Source organism: Montipora foliosa, chromosome 14 (genome assembly GCF_036669935.1).
Source record: "Montipora foliosa isolate CH-2021 chromosome 14, ASM3666993v2, whole genome shotgun sequence".
NCBI lineage: Eukaryota > Metazoa > Cnidaria > Anthozoa > Scleractinia > Acroporidae > Montipora > Montipora foliosa.
In genome coordinates, this window is record NC_090882.1 from 1,260,026 (window position 1) to 1,272,525 (window position 12,500).

The 12,500-nt window shown below is 39.3% G+C and overlaps 1 protein-coding gene across 1 annotated transcript in view; it reads right to left on the reverse strand.

Annotated features, from left to right (window-relative positions):
* The window catches only part of LOC137984326 (atrial natriuretic peptide receptor 1-like), a 41,694-nt gene extending 29,841 nt beyond the window's left edge, over positions 1–11,853 (reverse strand). Inside the window, exons 1-4 of the mRNA XM_068831476.1 lie at positions 11,744–11,853; positions 9,677–10,362; positions 9,050–9,327; positions 8,121–8,256 (exon numbers count right to left, since the gene is read on the reverse strand). Coding sequence (XP_068687577.1) covers positions 8,121–8,256; positions 9,050–9,327; positions 9,677–10,337 — 1,075 coding nt within the window. The 5' untranslated portion in view covers positions 10,338–10,362; positions 11,744–11,853. The remainder of the gene's footprint in view (positions 1–8,120; positions 8,257–9,049; positions 9,328–9,676; positions 10,363–11,743) is intronic.
* Between the last annotated feature and the right edge of the window lie 647 nt (positions 11,854–12,500).

A 12,500-nucleotide genomic window follows, 5' to 3' on the forward strand; every position in this document is an offset into this window, starting at 1 on the left:
GGTGATCCGCCATATTTAACGGAGTAACCACGCTCCACGTGTGGCCGGACATCTTCATTTCTCGTCGGATGCATGTATTAGCCCTGTAGACTACTGCGACACTCTAAGCCTAAAAACCAACTTCAGGCCTAGGGTTAGCGAAATTGAGGGTTTTGGGTAACTTTTTTCAAGTTTTCGGGCTTAGGCTCTTCGTTTTCGAGACACCCGGTGTTTTATTATGACCGTTGACAACCGAGGAACTGATAATGGCTCAATTCGAGTCCAATCTGAAAAAAAAAAAACACGCAGGAAAGAAGCGACCCACAATGGCAATCCGATAAGGCTAGGCTTTTTAATTGAGCAAATTTTTGTAAAATTATCTTTTCAGGTCTTTTATCGGGATTCCCATAGAAATCCTTACAGTTTTGTTGGCTTTCCCTCACACTGAGCTTGGGGCTCCTGTGATGCCTCTTCTATGATAGAGAGCTTTAGCAAAGACAACGGCGACGTCAACAAGAACCTCTCAAAATTGCATATTTAGTGGGCAAAAACAATGGCTTTGCACGCCCTGCACGTGCGGTTTTCACTTTTGTTCATTTCTTTGCTGTCGTCAGCAAAACAACAGGGAGTTTAAGAAACGACGACGGCTACGGCAACGACAACGCCAAAAAGCAGTAAGATTATTGGCTGAAAGAGGAAAAAATGATCCTGCTGCATGTGCGACACGCGTTTTTGTACATTTCTCTCCCGTACTCGTCAAAACAACAACTTAAAATGACCATTTTCAGGTTTTGACGACAACGTGGACAAATAACAGTGAATCTTTCCTTCTCTCTCTTGCTTCAAATCCGTACGTACCAATCTGGGGCCGGTTGCTCGAAGCCTGGTTAGCGCTAACCGTTGGTTAAGAGGTATCAAAACCTATAGGTTTCCATGGTATTTAACGCTGGTTAACGCTAACCATGCTTCGGGCAACCCGGGGCTGGTTGTAGCATACTTCGTCCATATCGTACAACATGAACAAGATGGAAACATCGTGAGACACTTAGAATAGCTCATACTTCTAGTTTGAAGTGACGTTTTCGTCGCCGTAGCCGTCGGGTTTCTTAAACTCCCTAACAACGTGAAATAGCCAAATTTGAGGTTTTATGAAGAACGTCAGCACTTGAGGACAAATGCAATGGCGTCGAAAGTCATTGTAACGCGAATGGCGTTTTAGTGCATCTTTAAGCAAAATATACCCTTATGGATGGAGCTCAATTGGATAAACAAGACAGGCGGTGAAAAATAAATTTCTGGAATCTTAAAAGCGACGCGTAATGGACTTCGACAACAATCTTTCGCCCGTCGAGCCGAAATCAAAGTTAGCTGTGTTTCTAATATTTTGCCCAGTGTGATGTTATGTACAACAATGAAACCAAATGGAAAATTCTCTGATAACTTATGGGTTCAACAAAGACAGAGAAGGAATCGAACACCTTAAGTGGATCTGTGATCTCTGCTGTCTGGCTATTTGTATTTATTTGTACTCAACTCTGCACAGTCTTCCGGTAACGCTTGGAAATTTCACTAATTCTTGTTTACCTTCAGTGGTGTCGAAAGTCATTGGTAACGCGAATGGCGTTTTAGTGGATCTTTAAACAAAATATGCCCTCACGGAGCTCAAGAATAGAACGTCAATTGGATGAACAAGACAGGCGGTGAAAAATAAGTATCAGGAATCTTTAAAGCGACGAGTAATGGTCTTCGACAACAATTTCATTTTTCGCCGTTGGATATCAAGTGAGCTTTGTTTCTAATATTTTACTAACTTGGTATTATATACAACACTGAAATCAAATGGCAATTTTTTTTTATGGATTTAACAAATGTTGAAGGAATCGAACACTTTGAATGCATCACAGTGTTTACTGAAGTCGCATCTAAGTTGTCTGGCAATTTACATTTATTTTGTAGTCAACTTCGCAAAGGTAAAGAAAAAATGAAAATGTGACAGTGAAGAATCATTTGAATGAAAGATTGTTGTCTCTTTTGTGCTTCATCATTTACGGTCAAGGTTCTTTCGAAAAGGGTTTGATGTGAACTGTGAGAAGTAAAGTAAGTAAAAATTGTTGGTTATTCGATCGATATCGCTCGATGCACCAGTGTGAGAAATAACTTTGAACATTTCAATTCATCTGAAAGCGCAAAAACACAGCACAGATGATTTCAACGATCGCATTTTCATTTTCCATGGACTCTTAACAGCAAAGTCCCCAAAAAGTGCAGCGACCTGTATTCATGATAATGTGAGTTGTTGACAGATGTAAAACGGAACAGCCTAGTCCAAATGTTTTCGAGTAGTAGGCAAGCTGGCTGTAGTAATAGGCAGGACAGGCCTTCGGACTTTGCTGCAAGGGCCGGACCTTCTTGCATGCTAGGCGGGTCCGGGGGCATGCTTCCGCAGGAAATTTTGAAACTATTGGGTTCAAATGGTTGCATCTGGTGTATTTTAGGGTAAACTGAGCCCCTATTAGATAGCATTAAGATAACAGCAATGAAGAGTCACACAAGACTTTCGATTTTCAAATTAAAGTTACATTCAGCCAGAAGCATTATTGGAAAAAAGGATAACTTTTGTACAAGCAAGTACTTCTCAACTGTGAAAGTGAGAAACTCAGTTGCTGAAAGTTGACTCATATTATATTATAGGGTCAGTTAAACTGAAGGCGCGGTGGCCTCATGGTTAACTAGTGTGCTCGACTTCAGAGCGAATTGTGATGTGTTCTTGAGCAAGACACTTTACTCCCACCGCACGGTGCCTCTCTCCACCCAGGTGTATAAATGGGTACCGGCGAAATGCTGGGGGTAACCCTGCGATGGACTGGCATCCCATCCAGGGGGGAGTAGAAATACTCCTAGTCGCTTCATGCCATGAAAACCGGGATAAGCTCCGGCTTTACCTAAACTGAAGGCTTCAGACCTTCAAATAATTTGAGCAATATATTATCTCAATGCAAAGCTATGGGTTTCCGGGGCTAAACACCTGATACCGTTTCAAACAATTTAGAAATTTGCGGAGTCCCAGCGCCAACGTGACGAGATCGTTTGTACGCCATCTTGTTTGTACCTGCAACAACCATGACCGCTGACCATCCGTTCGGCTCGCTTTCCCACGCCTTTAGCACGCAACGTTCAAGGCGTTCCAATAGAAACGATTGTGTGCGGCTCGGGTTTACGTGGCGTATTTTTTAGTTACAACTGGAAGATTTTAAGAAACCTTATAGCCTGAGAAACGATGAAGCCTTGCAGTAAGCAATCGAAACGTAATGATTAAGGGGACAACATAGTAAGAGAAATGATAATACTTGATTAGTATAATTTGAACTTTATAGTTTACAGTGATGAACAAAACCTTCAAACAACCTCATCCTGAATACAAGTCTGACAAATGTGCATTCGAAGTAAGCGGCAGATATTGTGTTGTAGGTGGCCAAATAGCCGGCTGCCGGCACATTTGACTGGGCTGCAGGATTGTGTTTCAAACACTCTTTATTTTATCCTTATGACTCGTTTTTATGATTAATATTTTATTTTACCCTCAGTCTGCATTTTACCCTCAGTCTGCATTTTACCCCCGGTCTGCACTTTGTGTTTTACACTGACCGGAATTTTAATATCACGCTGTGTAATTTTCAATACGTGGGTTGAAATGTGATACGGGAGGATTTTTGTGGTAGTGCACTGTATGTAGCGAGTGCATAAGTCACGAAAATAAACAGGTCTGTTGGAAGCGTGCTTGAGTTTCAACAAAATGAGCCCCAAAATCAGCAAAAAATTGTAACGCTGATGAATAATAAAGTTTTCTTTTTTTTTTTTTAATTTATTTAATTTACTTATTAATTTAACAATACTTACTATAAGTACAATACTAACGATTCCTACCTACAATACTTACAATACTTACGATACTTACGATCCCTACCTACTTAAAAAACCAAAGGGTATTAATTTACACCATACAATACAAAAAAAAAAACAAAAACAAAACAAAGCCCTTTGCAACACAAACACTAATTAGGTTCTTTCAATTACAAGTCGTAGGACTGTAATGTGAGAGGAATGGGTGGAAGCCTTCTATTTTAGGACAATGTGCTCTGTTCAGGCTAAGAAATAATCTTTGCTCTCGACAACGGTAAACAATAACTTTAATGATCTGACGAAATCTGCTAGTACACGCTTCGCATAATGACTACGATTCCTCGAACGAAAAGCACATGTTCTGGTACCCCATAATATAAACACAACAAATGTCCCCAGTAGGGTGGCCACATTACAAGTCTAGTCTCACAGGGGGTCGTGACGTTCTTCCACAGCGGGTCCTGGCCCGAACACAATGACTGCGTGTTCTACAGGTCCAAATGTAATACCTCGCGACCAAAAATAAAAAGTAGTGATTCTTGTTTTGAATTAATTGAGGCTTTAGACCAACAACTAATGATGGTGACAAGTCTAGCATAGGAAGAGCTTTGTCACGAATCAGCCATTCCTTAAAAGCTTCCCAGAAACGGGACGTTACAGTGCAAGTCCAGAATAAGTGAATGAATGATTCCTCTTCCCGTTGACAGAAAGTGCAGAGATCGTTATCAATGAAGTTTATTTTTTTCAGAAAATTATTGGTGGCTAATCGCCTGTTAAACAGCTTAAATTGAAATACTAGAAGTTTAGAGATTTTGGTACATTCGAAGGGTTTTCGATACACGGCGACCCAGTCCACAGTTTCGTTTGGTTCAATTAGGCAATCGGCTAACCACTTCATCTGACTATTCAAGGGCTGTTTTCTTTTTTTTTCCACAAGCTTTTGGTACACTATTCTGTTTGGTTTATTTGCCATCAGAACTTTTTCACTAAACGTATTGTAGTCCGAAACTTCGCTTAGGTTTTTCCCATTGGTTGTTTCCCACAACTGCTTTATAGCCGAGATGACGCCAAGAAAAGACAGAAAACTTGGTTTAAATCTATAACGGTCTTTAAATTCTGAGAAAGATAAAAAAGTGGACTCATTAACCATTAAATAGCTGACAACCTGAATTCCCTTAATAGCCCATAGTGCGTAGTATATTGGTTTATTTTCAACTCGTACAAGAGAATTGAACCAAAGAGGCTGTGACCGTACCTGGGTGACAGAGGACATGCAATTTTCAAAAGTAACTTCTGACCAATTTGTAGTATTTCTTGCAGGAAAACGTCCGATACTTTTCCAACTTTTAACAAATCTTTTTGATTTAGATTACCCCTAAAAAAGGTAGCACCTCCGAGATCTTGCAGTTGCAGGTCAAAAAAAAGTTTCCATTTTGCGTGGTTGTTTTGGTCGAGGTATTTCTTAATCCAAGTTGCCTTCAAAGCCTTGCTAAAAATCTTTACATCAACCATCTTTAGTCCACCCTGTTCATAATCACTAATCATAGTATCACGCTTAATTTTGTCACCTTTGCCGTCCCACAGAAAATTGTAACAGAGATTATTAACTTCGTTAACTACTCTTTGATCTGTTGGCAAAGGTGAAAGAATATAAACAAGTTGCGAGATTATTAAACTTTTTAATACAGTTATTTTACCAAGTAAACCAAGTCGACGCAACTCCCAACAGCCCAAAGTTGCCTTAAGTTTTGTAAACTTTTCGTTATAGTTTTCTTTCATCGTTATTACCGGGTCAGTTGACAACCATACACCCAAAGTCTTTACCTTGTCCCTAATCCATTTCAGCTCGATTTCAGGGCAAAGTTTCTCCTCGCTATTTGCTTTACCACCAATCCAAAAGGCTTCCGTTTTTTTACGGTTTAAACGGAGGCCAGATACTTCGCTGAAAAATTCTAATGTCTTTAGAGAGGTAGTGAAAGACTTTTGTGATCCATCTAAAATGAGAGTGGTGTCGTCAGCGTACTGGCTAATTTTTATTTCCCGACCGTGAATAATAAAGTTGCTGCTATTTCCAAAACGACGAAATTACCTGGTGGTAAATAACCTCGTCTTGGAGAGTAAATTTTTGACTTTGCAGAAACAATGGTCAACCTCAATAATTGGGCGATTGTGATCTTTGTGTTGAATTCGCACATTTCTTGTCAAACTTTATAACACTTGAAAGAAAAAGAAAAGTAACAAAAACCCGGTATCTTGCTATCATTTGACACAGATGCTTCACTGTTCGCGAGTAAACATGCCGCGGTAACTTGATCAAGGCGCCCGCTGAATTCGATGTCACTTTCGATTTTGCGATTTACTTGTGCAGCCAAAAGTACAATAACAAAATTGAACGTAGCAAAAATCTCATAAAGTGTTTTTCGTTGATGGCAACTTTTTATATTCGCGGTTCAAAACTAATGTCGTTTCCATGTCGTAAACTTTATTCTCGATCGACCGTCCTGAAAACTTCCTTGTGCTCTTCCTAAAACTGTGTATCAATATTTATTTAAATACTTTTGTTCTTGGGCCATCGTAGTTTGATCAAAAATAAGACACAGACAGCAGTGATAAACATATTGAACTTGTTCATTTTGATTATGGTTTGACATTTCGTATGTGCTCTACATACATTTTCAAAAGTAACCGTTGAAATTTAAAACAGCTATTTATATATAACAAAGCGGATGAGGGGACTGGAACCTAGATTAAGCAAATACTTCACAGAAAAATATATAAGAATAATAAAAACAGAAAAGATTAATAAAGCATCAGCTTTTCACTTCCGACGTTGACGTTGAAAGCTGGCGCAAGCTCTTGAATAAAGAAGGTCTCTTTTATTTTACAAAACAGACTATCATTGTAAAATAAAGGAGGGGGCTATTTACGTAAGACTTCTACCATGACACTACAATGTTATACAATACCAAAACAATATCGTGTACTATTAGAGCTACATATTACGCAAAGACAACTTGAATCTCCTGGAAGACAAAACGCAGCTCAGTTGACAATATGGAGTAAAGCGCTGTGTTACTGCACTACCACACGTACGTAATATCTAAAGATGACAGGAATTTTTTCTTTCTGACAAATGATTAATAGGCTGGTAGCCAGATTTTTAACCTCAGAAAAATACCTTTTTCGTCGTATGAACGTGTGAGCCAAAGGGCCTCTGCTGGTACGACTTCTGAGTGACCCATTAAATGGTCTTAATGACCCCCGACTTGAAAAAATTGCCTGGAACGCTGCAGTTCAATCGGCCTTTCCGAAATTCAGCAGGGAGCTGGGGCGAGTTTCAAGTTTTAACTAATCGATAAACTGACACTACCACATGAAAGATCATGTTGAGATTGGTCATTTGGCCAAGTATGGTGCTTTTAGGGTGAACAGAGATCAAGTTATGGACCTTGAAACATGGTTCAAAATCCATACAAACGTCTCTATTTTTGACAAAGCGTCCCCCAAAACCATATAAACTCTAATTTTTTTTTATCAGTTTAGTGACTGTAAAATCCCGTCATGTACCTACAATTTGAAAGAAGCTGCGATGAAAATCGCTATGTTTGCCCATTTTAAAGAGTATCACGGAAATCATAAACATTTTAATTAAGAGTTTATATGGTTTTGGGGGACGCTGTATCAAAATTAGAGACGCCTGTATGGATTTTGAAACATGTTTCAAGGTCCATAACCATAATACTTTGTATGACCAATCCCAACATGATCTTTCATGTAGCAGTGTCAGTTTATCGATTAGTTAAAACTTGAAACTCGCCCCAGTTCCCTGCTGAATTTCGGAAAGGCCAATACCACCCAACTCAGTCCCTTCTGTTTTTTAGTAACACGTACCACAGGCAACCCAGTGTACGCTCATGGAGCGTCTAGTTATTATTAATTATGTCATTTTTGAGGAACTATCACACCCTTGTCATATTAAAAAGGCTCAGATAGTCTCGAAGTGATCACAATAACGTGTATTTTATTTTGAGATGACGTTCTCGTTGCCCTCGTCTTTGCTTTAAGCTCCCTAATAGTTCTAGGGCCACGGTCATCCTTCCACCGTGTAATAGGTCGTAATAAGCAGCCCCAAAATGACATCGCCCTAAAGATTCAACTGGGATTGTAATACTTCTTTTCAATAACATCAATCGTAATTGCTCACTTTGTGGTATTATAAAATCAGTTTTAGATAAACTTACCCTCAAACTGTGTTCCAATCATTGTCTTCGAAATGTTTTTTCCGGAAGGGATGTTGCCATTCTCGTTTAATGTTTCATTCAGTGCAAGCGCATACAAAATAATTGCATCATGGAGATATGAAGCATATAAGTTGGTCTGCAAATTTAAACAGTTACAAGAAAAGTAAATACACAGTTAATGCAAAAACAACTATTAGTAATTAGTATCACCCAACTAGTCGGACAGAAAACTAGTTGGGGGCCACGGGTCGATAGCCCATTCGGCTTCGCCTCATGGGCTATTGACCCGTAGTCTTTGCGGGCTACGGGTCTAATAGTTAAATAGTCTGAGCAATCAATTCCCAGCAATCGTGTCCATCATGATATTTATTTCGGGACGGTCAGTGGTCACAAGGGGAAAATAGAGAAACGAATAACATACTTGTAAATCTCTCAAAAGTCATACTTTAAAGCTGAAGCTAGTGTGGACATCTATGCTGCTTAAAGGCGATTACTTTCATAAGCTACTTTTACAGGTTAACTAACGTTAATTTAAACCGTGATGGTAGGTTCCCCTTTTTGTGGATTATCCCTTTTTTTTTTCATTTTACTCAGAACACATGCAAGCAGGCAGAAATTCGAAAATAATGCAGTCTGATTATTTCCGCGAGCGAGCGAAATTTTTTTTAACCTTGCCCGGCCCAAGAAGCCGGTTGGAATATATCACTAATAAGAAATCGCCGCGAGCCAAGAGATCACTTCAGTTTGCATTGTCTTTTATATATTAGTTCGCTTAAGCACGCGACGTTTTAAAGCCTTGAACCGCAAAGAAAAGTTAGGAGTTTTCCTTTCTGACTTGTCTTGACACTACTACATTGATATTTCGAGTAGCTTTACAGCTTTATTTCCAGTTTAGGCGATTTTAGCTCACACTTTAATCCATTGCTTACCTCGTCTGGCGAATTCATGGTATAGTTCATTTCAGGCATCCTATTGTACACAGTAGTTTTAAAAGCTTCGTAATCTTCTGAATCTGGAACGTATAAACTGATATCAAGAAGCCCTTCATAAGCATTGCAAGCCTCTTCATCCCTGTCATCGTTTGCCTTACAAGAATCTGGCATCAATTCCAGTGAAACTGCCACATAATCACCATTCAGCAAGCCAAGATCATGCATAACAAGCATCAGTTTTCTGAGAGCAGACCCGTAGCACAAAAACAAAAAAACTATAAAAAGAAAAGAAAGAGGGAAATATGAAAATCAATGAATCGTGGAACCAAAAGAGTACAGGTCTACAACAAGTCCGATTCCTAGGGAAGGCAAGGGGATGATTTCCCTGTTACAAGTGGAAAACAATGCACCAAAGTGACGAGGGATACTTGTCCCTTTTTTCAATCTCCCTTTCCCACATAATTAAAGGAAGCCGGTCCAAACGGTCGGATGATTATGGTCTTCACTAATGATATAAAAGATAATAAACACGGCTAATCTTCCACAAATAACGTCTTCTATGTAATCGTTTTGGTTTCGGGTATAACTGTAACGATAAAAAGTAGAGTAAACTTTAGTACTTACTTCTTGATTTGGTGGCCATAGAAGATACCATAGATCTGAATTTAGCGTCATCAGTGTTTCCGTAATCGAAACTGCCGAAAAAAGGAACAAGAAACTTGCCATCTTCCTCTAACTTGACCTTTGCACTATTGGCTGTAGACGAGAAAAAAATGTCCGTTGAGGCCATAATGCCAACGCGCTTCCACTTGTGATGTTCCATAAATGCTCTCATAAGATCTCCCACACCCGTGAAGGTACCAGTTGTTCGCACAAAGTATGGGTACGAAGTCTTGTCTGATAATGAAGTTGCGCCACATCCCCAAGATATCATTGGAATATCCCAGTGGGCTGCTATGAAAGCACCAGGAAGACATCCTGGCGAACATCCGGGCCCTATATATACATCAACTTTTGGGTCTTCATTGACGTAGAAGTCAACAATAGATTCAAGAGCAGCTTTTGCCTCACATCGTCCGTCCTTCAACCCGTAGCTCAAGTTATGTCCCTGAAGCCAGTAGGGATCATCGTTAACTTTATCCATTGCAATTAACAGTGCTGAAGCCATCTTTTGGCCCCCAGGCCAAGCACCAGTGAATGGTAGCATTATCCCCATTTTGAAAGTTTTTGCTTCAGAGCTATAAACAAGATAAAAAAGACTCCCAAGCAAGAGAAGTGTCTTCATTCTCTGGTCATCAGACCGTCTACCTCTGTAAATAAAGATCAGACATACGAAACTAAAAAAAACTTGTAGCCAGTTACAAAAGAAGCAGACGGTCAAGCCAGCCAGTCACATACAGAGAATCTATTATTTAAACTGACAGCACTAAGCGTGGGTTGTCTCGAAAATGCTGTTTAAAATGAAGCGTTTGAAAACGATGCGGTTTCATCCATCGTGTAAGTAGTTAAACAACATCGATTTGAATATGGTCACTTGCTCACGAAGATTGTATCCTAATCTTTAGAAAGTTCGGCTAAATTGCAGAATACCCCGGGACTTTTTCTTATTTACGTGTACCGGCTACGCGTAGCCGGCTACGGAGAGTGGCTACGCGTGGCTACGCGTAGCTACCAATTTAAATTGGTGATCACGGAATATGTCAACTGAAGAAAACTAGAAAGCGAAATCTGGTAAGTGTCCGTGGCTAGTCACTTACGGCCTAAGCACTCTTAGCTCTCATTTTACGGTTCGGTTAATTACACTTTTTACGACATCGTTTGAAGAATAGAGCCTGCGTTTACTGATTAAGCCTAAGCGCTTGTTTCAGTGATTAGATCGAAGCACTCTTTAACATTTTAGCTTTCAATTTACGGTTTGGTCAACTACACTTTTTATGAGATCGTCTGAAGAATATAGCACTCGTTTACTGATTAAGCCTAAGCGCTTGTTTCAGTGATTAAGTCGAAGCACTCTTTTAACATTTTAGGGTTAGGTTAGGGTTAGGGTTAGGGTTAGGGTTAGGGACGATATCCTTGTCTTGTCGTTTTGACGCTTCGTGTTGCCGGACGAAAGCGATGCTACATATAGACAAAGTGATATCAAGAAGCCTAAATACGGCCAAGAACACTACGTTGTCTTGGCTACGAATATTTAAGCTTCATTCTACTTTCTAAAACCACTCGCATGGGAAGATTACTATTCCTCGATTTCTTGATTTCCAGATTAAGAGAGTAAGTTACAAAAGTTGTTTGTCAATAGGAGGTTAAGTTTACTTGAGAACTCCTTTTCGTACTCGATCTCTTACAATTAAATCAAAAGATAATTATCACTTGGACTAATAATCCGTGGTTTTCTGGTAAACTGACACTTTTTTTTTTTTAAATTTAATCCCTGCGTCTATTTATGTATCTGCAAAACTTCATATTCTTCTTGTTGTTTGAAAAAGACCTTTCAGCGTAAAATTAATCACTGAATTGAGCTTAATAAGCCCATGAAACTGTTCAATAAAAATTCGCTTCAAAACCACACTGAGAACGACCTTTTTGGCGATAAGTAAGCTTAAGACAAAATGCCTTGAGTTGGTATAATTCTGTACTTAACGCTGTAAAATTCTAGGAAAATAAAAGTTAGCACTCTTTCATTATTCTTACCTCAATAGCTTTGAAAGAAAAACTGCTTGAAGGATCTTTCAGACTCTCGTCGGAGATTGAACTTGTAAAAGTGCTTCCCTTTGGCCCGGGTTTCAGATTAAAGTGGACACCTATTACGATAAAATTCGGGTAAAACTCTCTTGTTAAATATTTCTTGCAGATAACAATTCAGTCAGCTACCTGGTAAAGTTAAATATTGCTAGTACTGCGATGTGCGTACAAAAACAAAAAATATTGGCGACCCACTTCTCCTGTCGTTCCAAACGAAATGCCTCAAACAAACCTTCTCTGAAAGAAAGCTTACCTATAAAAGACTATGAAAATGAGCTTTTTTTCAGATTTTGATGAACTCCAGATGTTGACTCTATTGGTATAAGCTTTCGGTGAAAGTTTCAACTGCGAAAATAATCTGTTTGCGACAAGAAAATTCTCAAACTAGAGTGACGCCAAAATTCACTTACGCCAGAAGAAACGCTGTAACAAGGGCACTATGAATCTTATTGGTTCTTACGTTTTGAAGCGTGTGTTCATTGGTTAATTCGAAAAGATCGCAAGGACAGAGTTCCCGCCAAACTGTTCCCGCCATCCTACCCCATTTGACTAGGTCCGGTTTTTCGAAAGCGTAGAAACCTCTATCATATTTACGTTTCCACTACGAGGACGTTTCCAGATATTAAACATTGCAACAACGTTGTTCTTAAAAATACTACTGTCTTTTCCGCATTTTTGGCTCGTTGTACCCCTTTAAAGTAACCAC